At 39.8% G+C, this 27,247-nt stretch overlaps 1 protein-coding gene across 4 annotated transcripts in view; it reads right to left on the bottom strand.

Annotated features, from left to right (window-relative positions):
- The window catches only part of Lrp2 (LDL receptor related protein 2), a 193,938-nt gene that overhangs the window by 14,714 nt on the left and 151,977 nt on the right, over nucleotides 1-27,247 (bottom strand). For all 4 annotated transcript variants that reach the window (XM_040294432.2, XM_040294431.2, XM_021727069.3 and 1 more), the window contains 16 exons: nucleotides 25,684-25,907; nucleotides 24,082-24,259; nucleotides 22,870-23,066; nucleotides 21,690-21,935; nucleotides 20,901-21,029; nucleotides 19,835-19,954; nucleotides 18,579-18,695; nucleotides 15,465-15,581; nucleotides 14,790-14,927; nucleotides 12,427-12,549; nucleotides 10,122-10,250; nucleotides 6,756-6,887; nucleotides 5,700-5,831; nucleotides 3,717-3,860; nucleotides 2,204-2,369; nucleotides 440-568 (listed from right to left, as the gene is read on the bottom strand). In XM_040294432.2, coding sequence (XP_040150366.2) covers nucleotides 440-568; nucleotides 2,204-2,369; nucleotides 3,717-3,860; nucleotides 5,700-5,831; nucleotides 6,756-6,887; nucleotides 10,122-10,250; nucleotides 12,427-12,549; nucleotides 14,790-14,927; nucleotides 15,465-15,581; nucleotides 18,579-18,695; nucleotides 19,835-19,954; nucleotides 20,901-21,029; nucleotides 21,690-21,935; nucleotides 22,870-23,066; nucleotides 24,082-24,259; nucleotides 25,684-25,907 — 2,421 coding nt within the window. The remainder of the gene's footprint in view (nucleotides 1-439; nucleotides 569-2,203; nucleotides 2,370-3,716; nucleotides 3,861-5,699; nucleotides 5,832-6,755; nucleotides 6,888-10,121; nucleotides 10,251-12,426; nucleotides 12,550-14,789; nucleotides 14,928-15,464; nucleotides 15,582-18,578; nucleotides 18,696-19,834; nucleotides 19,955-20,900; nucleotides 21,030-21,689; nucleotides 21,936-22,869; nucleotides 23,067-24,081; nucleotides 24,260-25,683; nucleotides 25,908-27,247) is intronic.

Consider the following 27,247-nt stretch of genomic DNA (forward strand, 5'->3'; position numbering starts at 1 on the left):
GTACATATTTATACATATGTTATTTGATGTACTTGCATATTTGGGAAATAAATGTTTAATTCTATCCAATGAAACATAACCAAATCCCTAGTTGAATTTCAATAAATGAGTTACTCTTGTGAAAGGGAAAACAACTCTGATTAAGCCTTTGCTTAAAGAAGTAAAGAACCCAATATGCAAGGAATTTTAAAGTTCAGTCAAGGAGTTTGTGTAACCGGAAAGGTTCTCAGGAATGTTCTCAAAGGAATTTCCCCATCAGAAATTATGGTCCTATATGATCCCAGGGCATATTATAATTCTTTAAACAGTCATAAATTCTATTCTAAAATATCAGAGGATAGTTTCAGTACAATTAGAAAAAAAATCTTTAAAGATGTATAATTTTATGGAAACCCAGTGGAGATTATCCCAATCATAAAAGATTCCTTCAAGGACTCACCCTAGTTTGGGATTCACAACGATGGCAGCTGGTTGGTCCAACTGAGTGGAAATCAGCCACTTTCTGTACCTTCCATCAAGCTTTGCCACCTCAATTCGTTGGTTCTTGGCATCAGACCAGTAAATATGCCTAAGTTCAGAGGGACAAAGTTAAACAATGGGGAGAGGTTTTAAGATGAGAAAATTCAGTTTGGCAGCTCTGGTCAACAAAACAGCTACTGAGATACTGAGATACCTGTAATCAGAGCACAGAGCCCCTCTCTCAGGAACACCCTAATCTTTCCAGACAAGGGAACATCTTTGGAAAGTTACCTATGGAAGAATGATCAACCAAAGCAGCTGAATCAGCGAGGATTGGTAATAGAGGTGGATGCCGCAGTCCGGCTGGTCTCTTATCAGGCATTTTTATGAGACATGTGTTTCAGGTAGAACTCATAAGGCATAAGCCTGGCTGCCCAAGAGTCTATTTCCTCCTCAGCAAAGAGCCCCCACTGGAATCAATAGGAATCTGGTATCAGATGAGTGGAATCAGCATTCAAAATAACCAAGTCAGCAAGGCCACTCTGACCTTATTTCCACTTCTAAGCCTGCAGGTCTCTGTGGCTTACAAGCAGAAAGAGCTGCCAGGATTTCTTAATTCCCTCATCCATTAAGGCTGAGAAACAGGTAACACTTCAAACAAGAGGATCTGCCATTGCCTGGTTGGTTTTCCAAAGGAAGTGTTAAATGTCTAGAGTTTCAAGCTTCTGACTCCACTAATAGTTCTCTGAGGCCCCATTTTCTGACAGAAAAAAATGTTAAAGTGAGTCTCCTGGAAGCCTGCGGGCACAGTGGGGACCCAATTAACTTCTTCAGAGAAGCTCAAGTCTTCCAAGAGCCCCAGAAGGGTTTGTTAAAAGGTGAGAATGAATTTACACTGCAAATGAGTCTCCATTCTCCAGGAGGGCAGTGAGCTGCTGAGGCTTTCCTCTCCAACATCTCTCCATTATGAGTTCATTTGGAAGGACACAGGGGATGCTGATGCTATGAATGCTTGAGTTCTTTTGCATGTAATTACTTTCACTTGAGTGCCAGCCTCCTCCTTGAAGAAGGAGCTGAATAACTTTCTCGCCCTGGTTTGCATCCCTTGCATCTTCCTGAGGGTTCTGACTTAGGGATCATCCAAAATGTGTGGTTCTGGTCTCTAGAAAGGATCCTAGAGCCAGATGGTTCTATAAGGTCTAAAAGAAAAGAGCAGAGCAGATGCCTCCATTAACTCAAAAGCCAAAGATGAAGCAGGAAAGTCAAATTCTCAATCAGTTCCAGAGAGCTAGCCTGCTACAACACAAGATGTGGTTTGTTCCTCCCCAAAGTAATTACCAGAGAAAAAAACAGTTGAATCTCAACTGCTTTGCTTAGAGAATTGTGAGGCTGTTCCCTTGCTTCACAAAATGTACAGTGCTGCCATAACTGAAAGTCAATTTTGGAATCCAGAACTCTGTCTGCAAGAAAGCTCTATCCGCTAGAATACAGAATCTTGATCTGGGTGCTTTCTCAAGCCTTCTCATGACACACATAGAAAACAGGAAAGGATGATGTTTACATGACACACTAGGGTAAGCAGAGGAGTTTGCCAGGCCAAAGGCAAGCCCAGGCATTGCCCAGTGACACCAACAGCTGAGCACATCCATACCTGGGCCCAACTGAGTCACATGCCAATGTGAGCAGCAGAGAGCTCTAGCCAGGAAGACAGAACAAGCAAGAAGGAGATGTGTGGCAAATTTACCTTCCAACCCAGTCCACTGCTAGTCCATCTGGCTGCATTACGTATTTCAGGCCCAAGTCAACTTCCTGAACAGGGTTATTGATGCCAGATTCAAAGTTGGGGATGTAGGCACGTTTGATAGCACCAAACTCAGAGCCCTGTGCCAGTACAGTATAATACACAACACCTACAAAGGAAGACACATGCCAGTTTCATTTTAAGAACATCAAGTAAGGGAGGAAATGGGGTATAATCAAGTGAACTGCTACTCATCTATTAACATCTCTACTTCCCCTTTGTTTTTATAATACTAATAATTCAATTACATCAATATGATCAAACCTCAAACCTATCATACTTGAGCTGTTTGCTACAAATATTTCAACTGACAACTTATTAATATTTTCTTAGTCATCTCTATTTGAGGGTAACTCATTAAAATATTGATCAAGAGCCTATTTGCTCTCAGGTCTAGTTTCCAAAACAGAATGTATTAAAAAAAACAATTCATATGCAGGATCAGTGACAATAGAAGAGACAGGTAGATGAGGAGTTCTTTTTTATGTACAGATGAAAGGACAATATACAGCAAGTATGTTAAAAGCACAGGGAGACTGAGTTTTAAAGCATATATTGGGCATCTGCTGCTTTCCTAGATACACATCTTTCTTGAAAAGTTTATTTTTTGCATGAATACATGTGGAGGAAATACAACAATAATAAATCTTTCATTGACGTAGTTACTGATATTTTTCAAAGCATTTCATATGAATTATGTAATTCAACTTCCAAAATAACCCTCAGAGGTAGGTAGGAAGAATAAGATGACTACTTTCATTTTACATATAAAACATTGAGATACAGAAAATGGTTACAATCGCTTAAGGTTATAAATGTAGTATTGGAGGCAAACAAGGAGAGAAGATGAGCTATAGGTATAGAAAACCAGTTTTCTGACTTTTACCCACTACTACTTCCCATATAGCCCCGAGAGGCCCAATTATAGGCTTTATACTTTTTCCCTGTACCCAAACTAAGCTTTTAGAGCACCCACCACATGTGCTGTGCCAGATATTAGGCATATAGAAATGAATGAGATCTCTGTCTCCAGAGAGCACATGTTTAGTGCATAGGGAGAAAAATCTGTGTACCACTAGCTATACAGCTCAATGTCACATGTGCTTTGGTAGAAGTGTGTATACAATGCTGCAGGCTCATGGGTGCATTACACAATTACATTACAGATGTCCCAGAGGACATGACATTGGGACTTTGAGGTCTGAGTAGAAATTTCCCAAGTGTACAATGGTAGGGAAGAATGGGAGTTGTACAAGTAAAGATAAGATGTTGGGAGAAGGTTTGAAGCAAAGTTGGGAGAAGTTGGCAGGAACTCAAGTCCACTGTAAGGCATCAGGAGCTTTTTTCCATGGGGGAAACAAAACCCCCTTGTTAAAAAACAAATTCCCCCCATTCAACATCTAAATATTAATAAAGTCATTTATTATCAATGACAGATGCCAAAGTTCATACTCACTGAGGTCTATGCCCTCGGGATCCCAGTCATAATCAAGAGTTTGGATACGTTCCTCCTCTTCAAGGTACTCTGAGAACTTCTCAGATGACATATTGTATTTTCGAATTCGAACATTCTCAGGCAGGAGCAACAATGGAGGGTCACCTGGAAACAAAAAGAGACTACTTTATCGGTTTGAATTCAACCTGAACTGTTAAAATATAAAGTAGGATATAAGATGCATAGCAGGTATTCCCACCTCCCTTTAAAAAAACATGATGTACAACTGCAAGAATAAGATCCTAATTAGAATGTTATGCTCCACGTATGTCTAACATGTCAATATACACTATGTATCTAAAAAGAACACATAAAATAAATAAGGGGGAAAAGCCATGAATTTTTATAGGAATCTGACCATCTCTGTTAATCAATAAAGCTGACCATACAACTGAGTTCCAAAATCCATGACTGTGGACATTCTCATCCCCATTTCAGGTGGAAAGCTAATATTTCTGCTTAGCCATATTATCATTTCTTTATTCTGTGTCCTTAGTGACAGTTTAGAGCAAAGCGAGGCTGAGAAAATGAGATCCCTCATTTTCATTGAATTATTTTCTTTATTTGCTGACATTAAAACAGACAAGATTATAGACATTCAGTCTCACAGAAGGGAAATAACATTCACAGCCTCACCAAAAGTTTACCAGGAAGTTCTTGTTCCTCACTCTTTACTGACAGATTTTATGATTCTTTTAGCAGGTAATCATCTCTATGACCCAATTTAGCTCCTAGCTAGTGAGAAAAAAAAAAAGCAGCAGCTTGTTTTTATTTTTTAAAAAAATTACCTACAGCAGCTTTCAATGATGATTCATCCCAAGATGCTTTTCTAGAATTTTAAAAATTTAATCTACTCGCATAATGTCAATCAAATACAATTTAAGTAACTTCTAAAAGTTCATTTTATACATTTCCTCCATCTTGACATTATGCTTTGTATGAATATTCTAACTTATTTTAATCATCTCCTTAGTTAAAAGATTTAAACAGCTTAAAGTTTGCTGCTTAATTACCAGACCAACTGTTCAAATGCCATCACTCTGGTTTTCATTCACTGTCAAAAATGTTTGGAGGATAAAATACTTAAGTATTTGTCCTATTTAAGTCAAACATATGCTTTAGAAGCCCAATTTATATGAATATATAGAATATCCATTTTCCCACAATTAACAAAATGAAAGGACAATTTTCTTAAACTCTAGTAAAAATTTTAAATTAAAAGAAAAAAGCCATATATCCCTTAACTGGGATTTAGAGCAGGCCTGTGAAATTTCATGTATAAAACCTCTGACTTATAGTCCTTCTCTTTTGTCTTTGCTGTCTGGTACCTATTACTGCTTTTCACTTGGCCTGAATCTAAATATAATTTAGCCTAATGCTAAATATAATTAATCTAAAATATAAACTAATGACTGTGTTATGAATGCACCAGACTCCTCCTGTCTGTTGCTAAAAGTCCATGAACAATAACAAAGGGAAGGGCAGCAGAGTGTCTCTGACTTGCCCCACCCGCCCCAGTTCAATGTTTTTGTGCCCATCTTGGATTACACGGCCTCAGACCCTGACCTTGTTAGAGTGGCAGCTCAAGGGCCTCCTCAGGTACCTTCTATTGGTGACGATCCCTCCTGCAAGCTCTTGTTGCAGTGGAATCTTCTGGAAGGTAACATCTTGTCCACTTTTCGAAATATTTATATTAAGGTAGACAAGAGGCCAAACCCAGAATTAAAAAATACCTGACTCTTGCTTTAATCCTATGTATTGGTGGGAGATTGTAGTTAGCATTTCAAACTGACAGAGGCGAAGAGAGAAGTGGAGAACAGAAACTGGAAAGGTATTGGAAGAAAAGTATCTGGTCAGTTAACAGGAAGACTGAGAGTTGAAAGTTCATCTCCTGGTATGGGGTGCTCTTGGCATTTGCTTCCCCCTAACTTGAGCCCAGCATACCGTCAGCTGCACATCGTTCTCCGTAGCGGGCACTCATCGACCTGAAGCCGTCTGCACAGAAACACTCATAACTTCCCTTGGTATTTTGACAGTTCTGGGGACAGACCCCAAATTGCTCACATTCGTTGATGTCTGCAGGCAAAATAAAACCAAATATGCAACATCTGTTCCCACCCATTCCTTAGAGACCCTGTTTTTGTTTAAATTCATATTTACAGGCAACAAGAATCAAGAAGAGTGCAGATGAAAATAAACAATGATACATTTGAGGACCACTTATTAAGGTTCAGATGCTGATTCTCATGGTTTTTTTTTTTTTTTTACTAATTTCATATATTTTTTAAAAAACAAAACCTGTATGAAGTATGGACTATCATTAAGCCCAAAGTCCCAAAGCTCATAAGCAATGGAGATAGGGTTTAATTGAAGCCATGTGAATTCATACAAAACAGAGAAATTCTTCACCCAGAAAGCATCTGTAGTGTTATTCTTGGTATCACTTCCCTTCAGCCAACTTGTTTCAGGAACAACAGTCATCGATTTGCTTTCTCAATTGAGTTTTTAAGCGTCAGCGTGCAAAAGAACTCTTACAATCATTTAAGTATGACACATAAATTAGACACAGCAAATTCACATAATAAAAGACACCTAGAATCAGACTCATCACTGATATTCTTGATATGCTTCTTTCCGACTCTATACCTCATTCATGCATCACCTACACAGGTGTGTAATAAATACTTGCTGTTGGACTCAAGATAAAGATAGTAAGCCTGGTGATTGTCTTTAATTGATCATACATTGCCACCATCACCAAGGTCTTCACTATTCACACAATTTCACAGATATTTTGTGCACACACTAGTTGCTAGGCATTTTGCTAGGCATGCAGGGAAGAAAAGCAATTGGCATTCTTGAGTATTTTGATGCCCCCAAACCATGAGTTTAGCCCCATGAAGAGAATAAAATAGTGGTTTAATAAAAGGTAATAGCCAGAGAGACATTAAAAAAAATTATGAGAGTCTCTTAATAAGGACTGAAGGAAATATACTCTACCTTGACAGGAGTTTCTGTCCAAAATACCAGCTTTGAACCCAGTTCTACAGGAGCAGATAAATCCTCCTTCACTTAACTGGGTACAATTCTGTTCACATAGATTTTCAGCACATGTTCTTTCTTTTCCCATATCTGAAAAAATGAAATCCAGCATGACAAATGGAAGGCACAAGCTAAACAAACAGCTGAGTGTTGTATCAGAGGGAAGAGCTGTCAAGCATCTTGGGAGGATCCCTTTCCAGAAGCCTCCAGAGGTCAGGGTGCATTTTTATTCTAATTTCTGGGAACAGCCTGAATGCCATTCACACAAACGTATGTAAAGTTACAGCCTGGAGGTGATTTTCCTGTTTCATAAGACTCTGCCAGGCTCACCCTCAGAGCACCCAGTTCTGGACTCAAAAACTATGAAGCCAGGGGCTTTGCAACTATCACCACCTACTGTGCTATCTCTCATCCTATATCTATAACATCCTATATCTAGATAGACAGACAGCACTGATTCAAATTAGAACCAAACTATAAATAAAGGGAAATTATATAGTTTTAAGACTATAATTTGCCAAATATTGACCAATTCATTATACACATATCAAGTGTTGCCTAGGGTACAATAAAATACATAGTCATGTCATATAATAGCATGTCATACATGCTATTTGAACCATAAGTTAGTATGTATGGAAGGGAACTTTATAATATCTCTATCTATCCATCTATCTATATCTATCTATCTATCTAATCTATCTATCTATCTATCTATCTATCTATCTATATATATCAAGGTTTTAAAAAAATATTCATACTGGAGTGGGATGTAGCTTAGAAGTAGAGGGCTTGCCTAGTTTGTGCAAGGCTGACCCTTCAGCACTATAGCATAAAATAATAAATAAAAGTAAAGATCTTTTACTCTTTTACCCAGTTATTTCACATTAATGAACCCTCCCCCATGAAGGAATAAAACAAGACTTGTATTTAAGGATCATAACATTACAGCAAGAAAATGTTGAAAACAACTCAAATATCTATTCAACAGTAGGGAATAAATTACGTTATTGTGTATTTTATCAAATCTAAGACACCATTGATGATGCACCATTATTTTATGTAACATTAAAATAGAAGAAGTCTGGAACTTACACTATGGCATGTTATCAACTGAAAGATGCACCTTGGTTTCAGAGATGTTAAAATATAAAAATAAGTATACATCTTAGAAGCAATGAGTTATGATTATTTACATGATTGATTTTTATGCAGTCATTAAAATTCAAGGCTTCAAATGATACTCTGACATAGGAAATATCTATAATAAAATGGAGAAAAAGATTGTAAAACTATTTAATATAGAATATTCTTTAAATTTGTTCAATATCAAAAAATTTATGTGCACATATATGTGCAAAAAAAAAAAAGACAGCAAAAGTTTACAAGACTTTCAGAATAGTTCTCTCTTAGTAATGGGATTCAAATTCTTTTCTTTTTTTTTTTAATACTGAACCCAGGGCCTTGCACATGCTAAGCACATGCTCTACCACTGAGCCTCACCCCAGACCTACTCTTAATTATTAATGTGTTCTCTAGATTTTACAACCTTTGTAGTTAAATCAACCAACACTTTATTTTCATAGGGCCTATATGAATAGCTCATGTGGTCCCTGCCATTCTGGGTCCAGATGCTCCCAGATAGGCTTTTCACAGTTCTGACTCTACTCAAGCACTTCATTGCTCCCTGCTGCCCATGGTGCTGTCTCTGCCAATGTCTGTCCCTGGCATCTGGCTTTCATCCTTGTCATTCTTATCAGTGTGCTTCTTTCATCCTCAATCTCCATCTACCCCCAAACCTCAGTCTTAGAGAGAAGCTGACAAAGATGGACAAAGATAAAGGAGTGGGGCATGGTGTTTATCTCCATAAAGGAGTCAAGTTGCATCCACCTGCCTGTTGGTCACAGGCTTCTAAATATTTTAGCCAAAAGAACTGTGGAATCTCTGGTTCAGTTCTTTCAAATCCCAATAGATTTATATTTATGTCCTCCATTGTATCGGATGAGAGGATCTTTAACCACATCTCAGGGTCCCTTAGGGTACAATAACTGTAATAGTTTATATAGTTTAAATAGACTAAAACCACCAAATTTCAAGAAAAGAAAAATAACCACAAAGTACAATGACTCCCTAGTACCACCCGCTTCCCAAAGAAAAAACACAATGGCATCTGATGGAATACAGAAGTACACACTCCACACCATATTCACAAAAGCTTTACAATAAAGATCCATTCTGACCTTATCACAACTGCACATTGCTAAACATATCTATTCATACTTTATTTCTTATTGAGCCACTCTCAGTGTCTTGTATCTAAGAATTTGGCTATTCATATAAGCAGCCTAGCTCGATGCCACAGCATTAGTCCCTATTATCTTCCAAATGTCTGCAGGACTGGTAGTCATGTCTCATCCACATTACTAAATGCACAACAATTATTATTAGCTCAGATATCCTTGAACAAGCCACAAAACCTCTCTAGGTCTCATGTGTATAGACTTTATAATCTTCTCCCAGCTCTAATATCTATAATATGATTAGGATTCCCAGGATGCAAATGTTCTGGGTCAAGTGTTCACCAAGAGTCCTCAACAAAATCAGAAATTGCATGGAATTGTGGGCTTCCTCCTCAAATTTGAGGTCCTATAACTTCATCCTAACTGTGCCCTGAAGCTCAAATCTTGACGCAATCTTGACACAGTGAGATCCTGGCCAATTTATATAATGTCTAAGCTGGTTTCTTCATTTGTATATTTTTAAAAAGGAATAATAGGCTGGGAAGGTAGCTCAGTAGTAGACAGTGTGCCTAGAATGAGTAAGGCCCTGAGTTTAATCCCCAGTACTGGGGGAAAAAAGCAGGGGCGATGGATAATACCCAACTCATCAGAGTCTTTAAATGGAGATAACCCATATAGGATATTTATCTGTTTGTTTGTTTGTTTATTGTACCAGGGATTGAACCTACAGGCTCTTAACCACTAAGCCACATACCCAGCCCTTTTTTATATTTTAATTATAGACAGAGTCTTGCTGAGTTGCTTAGTACCTCGCTGAGTTGCTGACGCTGGCTTTGAACTCAACAATACTCCTGCCTCAGCCCTGTGAGCCACTGGGATTATAGGCATGATCCACTGCACCTGACCCACATAGGATATTTAGCATAAAGCCTTGGTACAGGATAAATACTCAATAACAGGTAGCCGTGAGCTTGATCACAGGTTGGAGCATAAAGTAAATTCAAGAGAAGTACATGGTCATCACCCACTTTATTAGGTGAACTTAATTTACCACAATGAAGCACAAAAATAAGTGTTAACTTACTGCAGCCTGTTTCATCTGAACGGTCACCACAATCATCAACATCATCACATACATACTGCTGTGAAATACAATTTCCATTGCTGCACTTAAATTCATTTTCTGTACAAGGTTTTGGGGTTGGTTTTCTGCCTGTAATTTAAAAACAAGTTAAAGTTAAAACATGAAGATGAAACAAGATGCTTCCCTCTGGTAGAAACAGTTATTGCTCACCAAATAAATATATGCTTCCCTACATTTTCCAGTCTTCCTTTCATCCAGTTTGGGACCATGTCCATGGGAGTAGTTCTAGCCAGTGGTAAGTGAGTTGGCAGTGACATGTGTCACCTTTGAGTAGAAGCAATTAAAAGCCCCTGGACCTCTCTGTCTCTTATGCTCCTGAAGCAATCTTGGAAGCCATGTGACAGGTGGCAAAACAAAGGGTGGAGAGCTGTATAAACCATACTGGCCTTCCCATGAATGAAAAGGAAGTCTCTGTTATGTTCCACCACTGAGACTTTGAGATTTGTTGGTTGCAGCAGCTACAGCAGAGTGATGAGAGAAGAGTATTTCCAAAGCAAAAACCTAAAATATCTGACATTGGCTTAACAGAAGGCAAGCAATGAGGAAACTGATATTGGAGGCAGAAAAGATGGAGATGAATGTTCTGCAATGGCAAAGCATGCGGGAAGGGTATACCACAGAAGATCTGGAAGGAAGCTTGCGTGCTTACTGAACTTGAGGATCTAAGAAGAGAGATAAGAAGACAGAATGTTAGCAATGTGCACTGGTTGCAATTACCTGAATTTGACCAGGTAGTATAAGAAAGAGAGAAGCTCAGGGAGAAATTGGCTGATTAGTAAGCAGAAATGAAAGGAAATTAAGCCCAGAAATTTGCAGTGTGGGAAAGTTAATTAAAAGTCTGATGTTTAAAAGGCTTTGAGACACAAAGGCCCAGTAAAACGTCTTAGATGGATAAAATGACTGCCCATCTATTTTTTTTTTTTAGATGGCCTGAGTATAAGTGACCATCAGTGGATATTGAGGTGTGTAACAGAAAGCATGCAAAGAAACAAGGCAGATTTAAGAGCAAGGTCTCAAAAGGAACTCTGGGTGAAATCATTAAATTTTAGAACTGACCAAAAGCAAATGCCTGCTACTTCCTGAGAGATACTGATGATCAAATAAACTAAAATAATATGACTGACTGAGATTTAAAAAAAAAAAAACACTCTTGAACCCAACATTCTACATGTAAGAAGCAGGTTTAGAAAACTGTACTGTCCCTAAGGAGGGCATATTTCCCCCTTCCTTCTTCATTAGAAGAGGAAAATGAACAAGGAACTGATAAAAAGTAGAATGAAAGCATTAAGGAAAAATGGGCATAGGAGCTCCTCTCCCAGAGCAGCTCCAAGACCTGTAGGGGCCTTTCCCAGTATCTGCAGAGGGTGGCACTATTGTGTACTCTCCATGCCAGTGTGCTTATGAGAGTGAAAGCAGTGCTACTGCTAATACTGACAACAGACAGATCAAGTGTCACCCATGATACATGCACATATCGTTTCAGAGTTCCAGTATTTCAGAACTGCTACAGACAGGTGATTTCAAGGAGTCATTAATTCATTCATTCCAATGGAAACATCTATTTCTGCTATGCTTTCTCTGTTCCTCCACTATCTATTGTGAATGGTAAAACTAGGGTATTAGTTTATGGGTCACCACACCAAGAGGAGCCCCTTCTGGAATTAATGGAGTCACTAAGGTCCATTACCCAGAGCTCCTGGGTTTCAGTTACTGAATGAGACTATTGAGTTATGTCATGTAAGGACGGATGTGTGTGTGAGGGAGGGGGAGTATAAAGGGATATTTTGTGGCACAAGGGTCAATTGTGATGGAAATAATTGATGCTCACTATGCTTCCCTGCATTTCCCAATGCCCTTTGTAGTTAGATTGGGGGCCATGTGACTAGTTCTGACCAATCAACTGAGCTCAAGTAATGTCTGTCACTTCCAGACCTGGGAAGTCAAAAACCTGTATGCCCTCACCATTTCTCTCTTCACCTGCCTTGGCATCCACGAAGACCATGGGCTCCTGGTGGCATAATTTTAGGAAGGACACCTAATTGTGATGGAGAGAAGCAGCTAAACCTACTAAAACTCCTAAAACTCTGTTCCTTGGGAAGAGTTAGTTTACCACTACTTTTTTTTCCCACTCTGGGATTTGATTATATCCTATAAAGCTGAATGTTGCAATGTTGTCAACAGCCTCTCTGACACACAGTCCCTGCTGGGATGGGGGCCCTTAGTGTCTCCTTCTCCCTTTTCTTACAGTTCTCCTCTTTTTCATCGGTTCCATCTCCACAGTCATCCACACCATTGCACAGTTGTTGAGCATAAATGCAGCGACTATTGTCACACCGGAAACGATGGGGTGTTTCACAGGGAACATTGACTGAAAAAAAAAAAAAGGTGGAAAAATTAAATTGCAAGTGAAGAGGAGAAAAAGAATGTCAATACCTAAAACTGCCACACCAGACCAGCACAGGCTTGCTTTGTTCATTCATTTGCTCGTTTGATTAAATCAATCAGCAAATACATTATGAGTGTCCAGCACACACCAAGGCATAGCACCAAGCACTAAACACATGGAGGGACAGAAAGACATGGTTCTTGTCTTCATGGAACTTGTAGCAGAAAAGCAGCCCTCCACCCATTGACTGTTCTGTTACATCTGAGAAGCACCTACTGGGGGGTCTGTCACATGGCACAGGGAGGAAGGGTCATAAGAGGATGATTCTCAATCAGAGAGGAGCATGGCAGGTTTGGAGAGCTTTATAAAGGTTCCTGGCTGGAGTGCAGAGTGAGGAGGAAGCAGAGGTCATGAGAGGCCAATGGGACCACATGGGGCTCTCTTCCCAGTAGTGTGGGGGCCATTCATTGTTCAATCCTTCTGCCTTCTGCTGTTCTCATAGAGTCTCTAGAGCATGAAGTCTTCACAAAGTTTTAACCCTGTGATGGATGTTCCTTGATGAATTCCCTCACTTCTTAAATTTAATGGTGAATCTCACCATGAAATCCTGACTCATTTTATGGTCCAGATTGAGTCCTCCAGCTGCTGCTAACATAGCTGTGAAGAAACTAAGGGTAGTACCCGGGTTCCTCATTTGTGGGGTACAGGGGACATGATCTTCTCTGCCCATGCCACAAATTCAGTGAACTCTGTATCCATGTGCATCTTCTTTCACATAGAGGACCTGGGCTATTTGATTTTCCTTCTGACCTGACACCGCACATAGAGATCAAGAGGAGAAACTTGTAAAAAGATGGGTTCGTGGAGGGGAAATAGTCAGATCTGAGGATTGGTTCTTGGAAGTATTAATAGAACCATCTCCAAGAATTATTTGCTGTGGAGGGTTAAGGCAACATCAGAGCAGTGCTAATTATTGTCAAAATACGGGTGTGTCACCACCTATCCAACTATAATTTTACTAGCTATGGCATTTTGGCTTATGAAAAGAAGTTACTTGCTAAGGACTTCCTTGAAAACTTTACATGGTTTAATATGTTAAGAAGCACCAAATTAAAAACAAAATAATAAACAAAATAAGAAATAGCTAGCTTCCAACAATGAAAGAGATGGCCAAAAAAGGTGTTGGAATGCCACTGTGACATGTACTTGAGGGAAAGAAATACTCTGATGTATCATAAGAAAGAGCAGAAGAGGTAATGTGAACTTCAGAAGACAAAGGTAGCCAAGTCAGACCGGCAACTAGCTCTCGGGCACTGATGATTTTACTTATACAAAGTCCTTTAATTTTAGCTTGTATCAGAATTACTTGGAAGTCTCATTCATGCAGACATAGACTATCAGCCCCATGGCTGGTGGGACCTGTGATTTTGCATTTCTCAGATGACAATGATATTCCTAGTCCACGGAAGACACTTTGAGAACTAAGGTCCTAGCTTTTCTACTATGATTCAAAGCATGTGACCAGTTGGTTGAAATAATTTCTGTTTTCATTCATTTTGTTAAAGCCAATAGTGACTAAACTAAAAAGGTAAGGAGCTTTAAAAAACACCCCAACCTTAGAGATTCCACCTCATTAGGCCTGAGCCAAGGCTGAGGCCAGGACACATGAGACCAGGACAGTCTTCCCCCAATGATTCTGCCCCATACCTGAAATTCACCGGTTTGAAAAATAAGTGTGTATCACATAACAACAGGGATTTGATGGCCTTAGAATTATGACATTAAAGGGAAGTAACTTCTTAAAGGACAAAGTCTCAAAAGTTTCTAAAGTACTCCAGGAAGCTCTAGGGATTTGGAGTGAGTATTTCAAGGGGCACTAAAATTAGAATGGAGCAGAACAGTCACAATCTCCCTCCTGCCCCCCCTTGACTTCAAACCAGCAGACCTGCCACTATTCAGGCACACTGAGTGTCCTGCTAAAATCTCTTCTGAAGAAATTGTTTCCTAAGGCCACAAAACTTTTAAAATCGTGGATGTTGGCCCAGTGTTCTCAGGTTACAGAACTGAAGCAAGAAGACCAAGTGACATTGCACCAATACCCGTCATTCATCTAGTCCTCAAAAATTGCAAAACTGTCCCCCAAGATCACACACTGCATGTAAAGAACAGCAGCTTCTGCCGGACACCAGCACCTCCTCTCCGCCCACTCTTCTCCCTCTTACAGCACAGGTGAAGTTCTTCATCAGAACCATCGCCACAGTCGTCACTGCCGTCACAGGTCCAGAAGGACTGGATACAAACATGGTTTTTGCATTCGAACATGGCAGCTGGGCAGTATGTACCATTGGGAAAGCGAGTTGCTGTAGGTGCGGGGAGACACATTCAAATCATAAGACAAATGAACTCATTCATTTGGGAACGCTTTCCTGCTATTTCCCCCTCACTTCTGCTGTAACATCCTGCTCTTCCTAATTCATCCTGGAACACTCAACCCAAGTTCTTTATACTGGTCTACTCGTTGCCTGAAATTTTCTTTATCTGAAATGTTTTTAATCTAATTAATGATTAGCATAGTAGTTAATAATAGAGACACACTTTGGTAACACAGATGACTTAATATATTCTCTATTCAAGATATTGTCACTGGGCACAGTGGGGCATGCCTATAATCCCAGTGGCTTGGGAGGCTGAGGCAGGAGGATTGAGAGTTCAAAGCCAGCCTCAGCAAAAGTGAGGCACTAAGCAACTCAGTGAGACCCTGTGTCTAAATAAAACACAACACTGAGGATGTGGCTCAGTGGTTGAGTGTCCCTGAATAAGGAGTAATAGCTAGCAGGTGTCTAAACCACCTGATGCACATTCTCAGGTGAGCAGAACCACAGGTGTCAGGCACTTACGGCAAGTGGACTCATCAGAGGCATCCAAACAGTCAGCTCTTCCATCACATTTGAATTGGCTGGGAATACAGTGTCCACTAACACACTGAAAATGTTCAGGATGACAGGTCTTCAGCTCTGAGGAGAAAAGAATGTCATTCCCGGAGGCCTTGTCATTTTCAACAAGTATGAGGGACATGGAGAGTGATGAGTGCTTCATCACATTCCTACCCACACCCTGATAGCAGCGCACAGCACACCCTCAGCTGTGGCTGGCAGGTGAGTAAACTCTCAAACTCACACTTGCTCCACTCAACAGGGAGACAGAAGTACCTATCTCCCCACTATTAACTAATCTCCAGATCTTCAGCTTTTCCTCAGGTAGCAGAATTCTCCAATTTTCAATGTTCCCTGATTTTCCTCAGACCCAACATTTAATCCATAAAAAGCTATAGCAATTATTTGGTGTTGAGGATTCTCCTCCCAATACTTTGACCTCTACATAAAGGAGACCTTGTGGAATACCTGGAAGACCAGTGTGTGGTATGTGTATGTTTACAAGACCAAGGTAGATTAAAGTCTGCTCCAAGGGATGTCTAAACTAAAACGGGACTTAAAAATGGCTTCATATTAGTGCACCATGATCAAGTGGGGTTCATTCCAGGCATGCAAGGTCGGTTCAACATATGGAAATCAATAAACATAATTCATCACATCAGTAGACTTAAAGACAAGAATCACACATTTATCAATAGATACAGAAAAAGAATTTGACAAAATACAGCATCCATTCATGTCAAAACACATAAAAAAAAACTAGGGATAGTAGGATCAAACCTCAATATTGTAAAAGCTATGTATGCTAAACCCACAGCCAAGATCATTCTAAATGGAAAAAAAAATGAAAGTATTCCCTTAAAAACTAGAACAGGGATGCCCTCTTTTACCACTTCTATTCAACATAGTCCTGGAAACTCTAGCCACAGCAGTTAGACAGAAGAATGAAATTAAAGGAATACAAATAGGAAAAGAAGAACTCAAACTATCACTATCTGCCAATGGCATGATTCTGTATTTAGAAGACCCAAGAACTCCACTAGAAAACTTCTAGAACTCAAAAATGAATTCAGCAAACTAGCAGGATATAAAATTAACACCTATAAATAAATTTCATTCCTATATATCAGTGATGAAACAACCGAAAGAGAAATTAGGAAAACTATCTCATTCACAATAGCCTCAAAAAAAAGAAATTGGGGAATCAATCTAACAAAAGAGGTGAAAGAACTCTACAATAAAAATTAAAGAACTCTAAAGAGAGAAATTGAAGAAGACCTTAGAAGACGGAAAGGTCTCCCATGTTCTTAGATAAGCAGAATTGATATTGTCAAAAAGGCATACCTCCAAAACCACTAAACAGATTTTATGCAATTCCTATTAAGTTTCCAGTGATATCCTTTGTGGAAACAGAAAAAGCAGTCATGAAATTCATTTGGGAAAAATAAGAGGCCCAGAAAAGCCAAAACAATCTTAGTAAGAGAAGTGAAGCAAAATACCAAACCTTAAATTATACTACAGAGCTATAGTAACAAACATGGCGTGGTATTGGTACCTAAACAGACATAAAGTCCAAGGGTACAAAATAGAAGACACAGGGACAAAATTTATGTGGATAAATACTAGACAAAGGTGCCATAAACACTTTGGATAAAAGACAGCCTCTTCAAAAGATGGTGTTGGGAAAACTGGAAATCTATACATAGCAGAATGAAATTAGACCCCTATCTCTCATAACATGCACAAAACTCAACTTGAAGTGATCAAGGGCATGGGCATTAGACCAGAAACCTCACACCTACTTGAAGAAAATGTAGGCCCAAATCTCCATAATTTTGCCTTAGGAACAGACTTCCTCAACAAGGCTCCAAAATGCAAGAAGTAAAATCAAGAATCAACAAATGGGATGTATCAAACTAAAAAGCTTCTTCATGGCAAAAAAACAATCAATAATATAAATAGGGAGCCTAGAGAATGGGAGAAAATCTTTAACACCTGAATCTCAGATAGAGCATTAATTTCCAGAATAGTAAAGAACTCAAAAAACTTGAAATACAACTGGTCAAATATATGAAAAAATGTTCAACATCTTTAGCAATTATAGAAATGCAAATCAAAACCACACAGAGATTTCATCTCACTTCAGTCAGAATGACAATTATCAAGAATACAAGTAACAAAAAGTGTTGGTGAGGCTGTGGGAAAAAGATATACTCTACTGGTGGAACTGCAAATTGGTGCCACTCTAGAAAGCAGTATGGAGATTCCTCAGAAAATGTGGAATAGAACCACCATTTGACCCAGCTATCCCACTCCTCAGTATATGCCCAAAGGACTTAAAATTAGCATACTATAGTGACATAGCCACATAATGTTTATAACAGCTCAATTCCTGAAAACTAAGCTATGGAACCAACCTAGGTACTCTATGAAAGATAAATGGATAAAGAAAATGTGGCACATTTATACAATGGAATATTACTCAGCCATAAAGAAGAATGAAATTATGGCATTTGTCAGTAAATGGATGGAACTGGAGACTATTATGCTAAGTAAAATAAGCTGATCACACACACACAAAAAAAATGCCAAATGTTCTCTCTGATATGTGGATGCTGACTCACAGTCAGTGAAGGGGAGGGAGGAGTGGAGGTTCACTGGATTGGACAGTGGGAGGCGGGTATGGGAATCAGAAAGACAGTGGATTGAATCAAACATAACTTTCCTATGTTCATATATGAATACACAACCAGTGTAACTCCACATTATGTACAACAACAAAAAATGGGAAGTTATATTCCATGTATGAATGATATATCAAAATACAGTCTACTGTCAGTTATAACTAAAAAGAACAAATAAAAATTTTTTAAATGGCTTCATATTTTCTCTTGTTTAAGTTTTTAAAAGCATAGAAAATACAGAGTGGAATATACCATGTAATGCTAAGGTTTACATACTGCATAAATTACACAAAAGCCATTTTACTCTAAAAAGCCTTATCAACACTAGTTCGAAGTCCCTACTGTCACAGTGTGGGAGTCCACTATAAGCCTCTCAAAAACCCCTGACACTTACCACAGTCCCGCTCATCCGAGTTGTCCCCACAGTCATTGTCTTGGTCACAAACCCATCGAGAAGGAATGCAATGCTGATCCGCGCATCGAAACTCGCTCTCTGTGCACTCCCGGGGAGCTGAAAGAGAAAGCCACATGGCCATCAGGGTGCTCTGGGAGTCACTCAGGGAAATAGGCTAGGAACTAGCCCCCGCGCGCCCCCCCACACACACACACACACACACACACACACACACACACACACATTCTTCCCCCAGTGCCCAATCCTTTCTCTTCCAAAACTAGACCTTTCTACCTCAACTTTAAGTGTGTAAAGATTAGCCTTTAAGAGGTTTATCCAAAGGTGCTTGGACCTTAAGATACTTTTTTATTTCATGAATCTTTAGATAATCTCCCTCTTTCCCATGCCCCTTCTCTCATATCTTTCTCTCTCTGGTGCTGGGGGTCAAAACAATAAAATGCCACTGGGTCCTCCCTGTGCATAACAAGTTTTGAGCTGCAGGTATAATCAACATCCTAATTTTCTCAACTGCAAATGGCACATGGTGACCACTTCTTACTTCCAAAGGTAACTAAAGATGAAATGTATTTCATATTAGAAAAATTGGAAATTGAGTATATATTATAAATGCTCAGGGTAAGGCTTCATGAAAGCTGTTTGAAAAACACTCAATGATTCTGGTCTGACCATTTGGTATAGTGGGATCCAGCCCGTGGGCTGCCTTGCCTCAACCTCCCTGTCCAATTCCTTGCAGTCACACCTTCACTTAGAAGAGAACTAAAGCCTGACCTGATATTTAGCTATGATCCCTCCTAAAACAGCTTCTCCAGGAAGGATGCCATCCAAACATGAGTTTCTCTTCTCTGTTACAGGGCCATTTGGGGGAAAGAGCTGAGAAGCAGGTCTTAGGGCTAACACCTTTCCTTCCTCTACTTCTCTTGGTCCTGATTTTCTATTTTCTTACTACGTTAGTCCTTTATCATAAGTTACTTCAAGTTCTTTTTTGGAAGAGAAGGTGAGTAAAGAAATTCAACAGACAAAAATATAATCTTCAATAAATACCATCCTCCCAGAGCTTGATTATAATAAGCATCTCAGGAAGAGACACTGGTGTGTATAGTTAGAAAAGGAGAAATACACCAACCAGCATAAGCAGCTGCTGGGCCACTGTTTGAGGAAGAAAGGCACAGCAGGTCGGATATGGACAAAGAGCACCTCCCTGTCCCAGTGACACAGTGACACGTAAGGACACTCACCGCAGTTCTCTTCATCTGAGTTGTCTCCACAGTCATTGTACCTATCACATTTCCAGCGAAGAGGGATGCACTGGTGATTCTTACAGCGGAAATCCCCCAAAGGATTGCATGTCATTGCCTCTGAAAAGCACAGTCATCGCAAGGACTCCGTAAAGCAACGGTCAAGAAATGCACAAAGCAGCACTTATTGGCTTGCTTGTGAGACAGTCTGACAATTTTGCTACCATGTTCTTGAGGCTCCCAAAGAGGGATGCCGGCACCATTCATTATCAAAATCCCTTTCAGCTAAGCTGAACCCATCCTAACTGCTTAAAGCTAAATTCAACTCCTTTTTGTTGAAACTGTCCAAAAAATAGGAATTTGCAACGGAGACTTGGGAGGTTAAAATGTCACCTGTAGACAATAGAATATCTTAGTCACTTTGCTTTTAGTGGTTGAGACTCATTGTTATGAAAACAACCCATTTCTTCCTTGTTTCTCTCCTAACTAAATCACGCGCGCACGTGCGCGCGCACACACACACACACATGTAGACACTTTGGTTCCAAGTAAGAACACTTGCCTGATTTTGACAACCTGTATTGATTTATTTGATCTTTTGCCTATCAATTCTTTTCATGTTGCCTAAGTGACTATAGCTGTCCAATGGATGATATGGAAAGTCAGAAAGAAAAAACACTCAGAATATGAAAAATCATCAAGTAAGAAAGATTCTAATTTGGCAATACGGAGTCTTTTTTCCCTCCCCCCTTCCACAAAGTTCAATCAATCCATAAGATCAGAGAAATTATTTAAATTTGTCCAGTCTGAATAAGGATTCCACATTAGGGAGAAATAACACAAATTCATAATATCTTAATAATGTCTTTCTCAATTATAGCATCCTTTGGGATTGGAAGTCATTTCAGATGATATAAATTAAATTCCCTCAATAACTCTAAAAATGCTACAAAAATGCAAAGTGCCATTAGAAGCATCAATGAGCAATCCTTTCTCAGGGAAACAAAGAATGATGACGTGGGAAAACACAGCCCTTTCCCCTCCCACTTCCCTACAGGCCTCCTACCACAGCCCTGCTCGTCACTGTTGTCCCTGCAGTCATCCGCCCCGTCGCACAAGGCCCACTGCGGGATGCAGCGGTAGTTGGTCTTACAGCTGAACTCTGTGTGGTTGTCACAGCTGTGGGCAGAGCTCACTGAAAGAGAGGAGATAGCAAAGTCAGGTCCAAGTGTCAGTCCCGCTGGGAAATGCCACCAAAAACACCTTTCTGTTGTCATACTGAGGACGGGAGGTGCTGACAAGCCACAAAAAATCACCGAGTTATCAACAAGACTGACTCCAGTGACAGGTGATCTGTTTCCTGTGATCAGAAAAACAGAGTCCTCCGTCTCAGTACCCCTCATTTATTCTATAATGTAAATTTGTAGGGGGTACAAAAGGACTGGATTTGAAGTTAAAAACCTGAGTTGAGGTAGAAGGGCGGCCACTGACCATCCACTTAATTTGAGCCTCACATTCTTCATCTGTAGAATGGGGCCTAGTTAACCCTGACCTTCTCTGCCTCAAGGTCCTCCGGTGAGAAGTACTAGATATACACAATGTGATATTCTGGGTGGGCAGACATACATTGGATCAAGAGGCAGCATCAGAGACTTCAGGAAGAGAACGTCTTATGGTTTTCTAGTTCAAACTGTCAGACATTCGACCATGCTTCGCCTCGCCATGCCGGAGTTTGCAGGGAGAACCCAGAGGGAGCCACTCCCGGAGCTGAGTGAGGGATTCCATGACCCTTCTGGATGCACACAAAGGTTCTCCCTGCTCTGGTCATGCAGGGAGTCTTTCCCAAGAAACTTACTGCATTCACTGATGGGCTCATCAGAAAAATCTCCACAGTCATTATCGACATCACACTTCCAGGACTGAGGGATACAGCGGCCATTGTCACACCTAAACTGGCCTGGCTTGCAGGTCCTGCTGGCACAGTGAGAACTGTCTTCATCCGAGTTATCCCCACAGTCGTTCACTGAGTCGCACTGCCAGGCCTCTGGGATGCAGCGTTTGTTGGCACACTGCCATTCATTGGATTCGCACCGGTGGTTCTCTGTGAGGGGGGACATTTGGATATCAGCTTACTTGGCATCCAGAATGAAAGCTCCTGCCGGACACAGTGGCGCACGCAGGAGGCTGAAGCAGGAGGATTGAGAGTTCAAAACCAGCCTCAGCAAAAAGCAACTTGCTGAGCAACTCAGTGAGACCCTGTCTCTAAATAGAATACCAAATAGGGCTGGGGATCTGGTTCAGTGGTTAAGTACCCCCTGAGTTCAATCCCTGGTACAAAAAAAAAAAAAATTGAAATCTCTTTAATTTACTCTAATGGAAACAGGGGAATTCAATCATAATTTCTTTTCATAGGACTTACATCCTAACATGCCTATTATCAACCAGTGCTACTTTGATGTGAGTAGTTATACCTTTGTCTATTACTGTCTTCCAAGTTCTTAAATATCACTCTCTTGCATACAGAATTAAGAGACAGGGACTTAACAAGGGTCTGCTAATCCCCTGTCCTGCTAATCTCTCTTGTCTTTGTTCCCCTATGAATAATGGTCTTCAAGCTTCCTGTGTGTTGCTATTGTTGGTGTGTGGTTTTTAACTTAGCAGCATCAGGTTGGGGGATTTGTTTTTGTTGTTGTTGTTGTTGTTTTTGCATTTCTAAGTGAAAATAAAAATAAATATTGCAATTGAGAGTTCTTCTTTTAATGGGAGTAAGAAATTGCTCTCAAGGAGGGTTCTATGCCCTAACACGTGGTAAAGAAACACCAATCTAGAATATCTACCTCAAACATTTGCTCTTTAAAGACCTTAGAATTCCTATTTTTAAAGCTTTGTAGACATAGACCTTGGGTGGGTCCTGACCTTCCTCCTAAGACTTTGAACCAGTTTTCATCTTCTGACATTCAGGAAAAACCCTAGAAAATCATGATTGTACACAAATACAGAAGTGGGGAAAAGAGGTGTAAAGCAATTCAACACACCACAAAGAACCTGGTCTTCGTCAGACCCATCAGAGCAATTACGGTGACCATTGCACAAGGACTGGGGGCTGGTGCAGTTGCCGTCCTTGCACTGGAACTGTCCGAGCCGGCAGAAGCGATGTGGGCACAGAGCAGATTCATCAGAACCGTCAGTGCAGTCTTTCTGTCCGTCACATTTCCACCAAATAGGAATACACCTGCATGAAAAAAAAAGAAAAAAGAAAAAAAAAAAAAAAAAAAAAGCACTGGGGTCGCAGTGAGCAACAGTTGTCAGGAGAGAAGAAATCAACACCGAATCCCATGCAATGACATGCATGAGTTCTCCCATTGTCCCGAAGAGGATCCATTAAATCTCAGTTACCATGGTGTGTTTTCAGAAAAAAACATCTCACCATGATAACTCAGTGAGATAGCACAGGTGTGTCAAGACCGAAATACACTGAAAATATGTTTTGGATATGATAATTAAATTCCTTCCACAATGAACAATAATAAAGTGTGTGTTTTTGTGAGCTGTGGTTCTAGAAGTGGTGATGAGATTGCCTGCCAAGGTGGTATAAGACATCAGGGATTGGCTGGGAAACTGGAGGACCCAAATAACCATTAAGTGCCCTCGTCATGAAGAGTACACTAGATTTGTAATCTCACATATTCTATCTAGGAACCAAAATAGTCCGCTGTTACATCTTAGATGCTATGATTTGCATTAACATCTCTCTCTACTCACTCTCTGACTCTGCTCACTCTCTGAATTATCAATGGTTTGTTATGGAAATAACCTACAACCATATCTCACAGCAAACACAGATGATCAAAAGTGGACTCAAACTGTAATCCTGGATCCAATGACATAGGTAAATAAGGAGGTAGCACTGTATAAAGGTGGCAAAAATGGGGAACTTCTGTCCCTCTTGAAGGCTATTTTCATTCAGAGTTAGGTATACTCTGGCCCTAACACTCAGGACAATTTATTAGAAATAAGAAATAGTTTCCTTTCTCTCTACAAAAACCTACCCACATAAGCATTATCATTTTGGTTAGCCAATTCCTTCTGTTCATGAGAGGAATTATCTGAAGTTAAAGACCGAAAGTCTTGGTGTGTTCCTCACAAAACAAAGTAATTAGCCAAAACCTTGGTTCATGGAGAACCCCCATCCCTAAAGCTTCCAAGTTCAACTTGCCTAAGTGGGGAGAGGGGAAAGGACACCTTACTTTTCACCATTAGCACACAGGAACTGGGTGCTGGAGCACATGGGCAGGCAGATGGTTCTGCCACTCAGCTGAAGGGACTGGAAGTCATCTGGACACTGGCAGGTGAATCCTCCTCCTCCTGCCTTGATGAGGCAGAGATGAGAGCAGCCACCATTGTTGGTACCACAAGGATTGTTCACTAGGGAAAAAGGGAGAAAATGGATGTTCATTTGCTTAAAGAGAGTGTCCGGTATGGATTGGCTAATTATCCAGCTTGACAACTGGACTCATCACCTCTTAGAAAGAAGGAAAAATCATAATCCTAGTTTTATCCTTTACCCAAAGTTTCTAAATTAGACAGATGGTAGAGTTATAGAAGCATCAACCTTGTGCTTTGAGAAAATGCACTTATGTGCTACCAGAAGGGACATGCTCACTGAAGTCTGCTAGAAAAGACATGTTTCTGGAAGTCCTTGGGGAGCTTACGTTCACGTACCAGAACCTGAGCAAGAGTTTTAACGTGCGGCCGATGCCTCCTTTGTCCTAAAGACACAGGCAGCAAAAGTCTGACCATGAGTGACATGGGTGGCTACATGAGCAATGTCCACACTAGGTTTCTGAGTCATCTGTTGGAGGTGAAGACTAACCTGATCTTCTAGTAAAATAATATGAAGAATATCATCTTCCAGAAAGAAAATATCTGAATACTTTTATTTTGTTCCTTCTCATTTTTCCTTACTTCCAAGTTTGTCATCTGTGTTGGCAAGACATCACTCACAACAAAGCAGACCCAGAAAAGCCAGCCTGTCCCCAAGGCATCCTCCAGACATTTGCTAGACTATCTCTAAGTCACCAAATGACTTTCACTACATGAAGAGGAATACAAGATCACAAGAAAAGCAGATTCTCTTATTTAGGAGAAACTAAAGTGAGCTGTTCTTGCCATTATTATCTTCAATATAGGAATAACATTTGTTTGTTATATAATACAACATCATATGCAAATAGACATTTAATAAGTGTTTGTAATGACTATGATTTTCTTTGAAAAACCTTCTCTAAGGTGATCTTGGTATTAAGGAATGATTGCTAATTTCTTAAGCATGAAAATTATATTATGGTTAGATAAGAAAATGCCCTTCCTTATTTTGCAAAGGTGCTTCTTTAAGTAGTTAGGGTTGAAATATCATGATATTTTTAATTCATTTTAAAATACTTCAATCCTCCTATGAAACTAGATGAAGTAACTATGGCAACATAACAACAAGAAAATCGCATCAAAAACAAATGAAAACCCCCAAATTGTTCTTTAAGAATAGGAAAAGTTTTCAGAAAAAGAAGTTATTTGCATCCTTCCTGGAGCTGGGGATGAAGCTCAGTGGTAATTCACTTGCCTTGTGAGACCCTGGGTTCAGTACAAAAAATAGAAACAATACTCAAAAGTAGGGTTAGAGGATAAATTCTAAAGGTATCTGCATACTCCCAATATTCAGCATGTTTTTGAAGGAAACATAAACAAGTAAATCATGATGTTTGTAAATCATGGTATTTGTGCTTAAAGAAGGAATCATGAAACCACGCAACCCAAAGCAACCTTGCCAAACTCCTCCATTACTCACTCACCGATTGGCTGCCGGTACGGATGGTACACATGGATGTCAAAGGGCCTGTGTGTGGTGTTCACCAGCACCTTCCTATCTGATCCATCATATTTGTTTCCCTTTTCAACTGTCCTTGTATTCCAGTCTGTCCAGTAAATAGTGTCTTCAAAAATGGTAATAGCAAAGGGGTGAGACAGCGTCCCGTCATACACTGTGTGCCGATGGCGACCCTCCAAATCTGAGTACCTGGGGAAGCAGGAAGAGACACTCCCTCAGTCAGGAAAATAATCCCACTTCAAATGCCTTGCAGGATGAGTGAACAACAACAACAACAAAAAACCACTTAATAAAACTACCCTCCTGGTCTTTATGCAAACTAAAGCTAAACTTTTATTTCAACTGACCAAAAGATAGAAAAGTTAGAAAAGCCATGCTTCAAAATTAGGAACAGCCACAGAGGTAAACAATCACTGACTCCTAACCCCAGCTGGTATCCTTCAGCTGCAGCTGGCATGGCTGTGGAAGGTTTGTGATCTCTCATGCTGATGTTTTCCATTAAAGTATCCTTTGGATTTCCTAGGGTGAACACCATTCTTGTTTCTTAAAGTCATTGGAAGAAACCAGAAATGGCAACATAAAGCTGGAATCCCATCTTCTTGGGAACATTCTTAAGAGTGAAGCTGTTGTAGGAGACAGGTTCTCAGTGTAACCCCAGGTCATATGCCTTATGGGCCTGCTTGGTTAACTTAACACTTGTCAAAGAACATTTAGTACTAATCATGCCATGGGCATGAATAAACCATCAGAAGGGAGTCTCTGATTTTGAGATGTCACAGAGCATCCATAGTCATAGCTGAATTTCCAAGTCATCTTAGTTCCAAAAGTCACTTCTAAAATACTGATATTTTAATATTTTGAAAATTTGGAATAGCTCCTAAAATTCAAACAAGAAATAGAATAAGCTACCAACCAAAAAGTATGATCATATTAGCCTTGAAGTGTTAGAAATATTTCCCCAGATGCTAGGAAAACCTGAAGACCTGCTTGGCCTGTTTTGATAACAATGAAGATAAAGGATCAGAACACAGCTACCAGGTGACAGAACTTCTAAGGGCCTTTGAAGTAGCTCTCCTGAATGACTGGTACTTCTAAGCGTTTGAATGCAAGACATTACTATGTTCCAATCAGGGCCATAAATAGCCATGCCCCCAAAATAAACATGTAGTAGTTGGTTAATATTATATTATCTTTTTTAAAATAAGAATTTTGGGGGCTGGAGTTGTGGCTCGGCAGTAGAGCACTCGCCTAGCATGTGAGGGGCCTTGGGTTTGATCTTCAGCACCATATAAAAATAAATAAAATAAAGGTATTGTGTCCAACTACACCTAAAAAATAAATATTTTTTAAAAATAAGAATTTTCACTGCCTATTATAATACTTCACACAATTTTAAAAAATTATCCTGATGCCAGAAAGGTTTCAATGCATTATGACATTGAATAAATGATAACAGACCCTGTTGCTAGGCAAAATATTTTACTTATCAATAAATGCACCAATGCTTTTGTTCCTTTTATTTTTTCAAG

The sequence above is a fragment of the Ictidomys tridecemlineatus genome, chromosome 7 (assembly GCF_052094955.1).
Source record: "Ictidomys tridecemlineatus isolate mIctTri1 chromosome 7, mIctTri1.hap1, whole genome shotgun sequence".
Lineage (NCBI taxonomy): Eukaryota > Metazoa > Chordata > Mammalia > Rodentia > Sciuridae > Ictidomys > Ictidomys tridecemlineatus.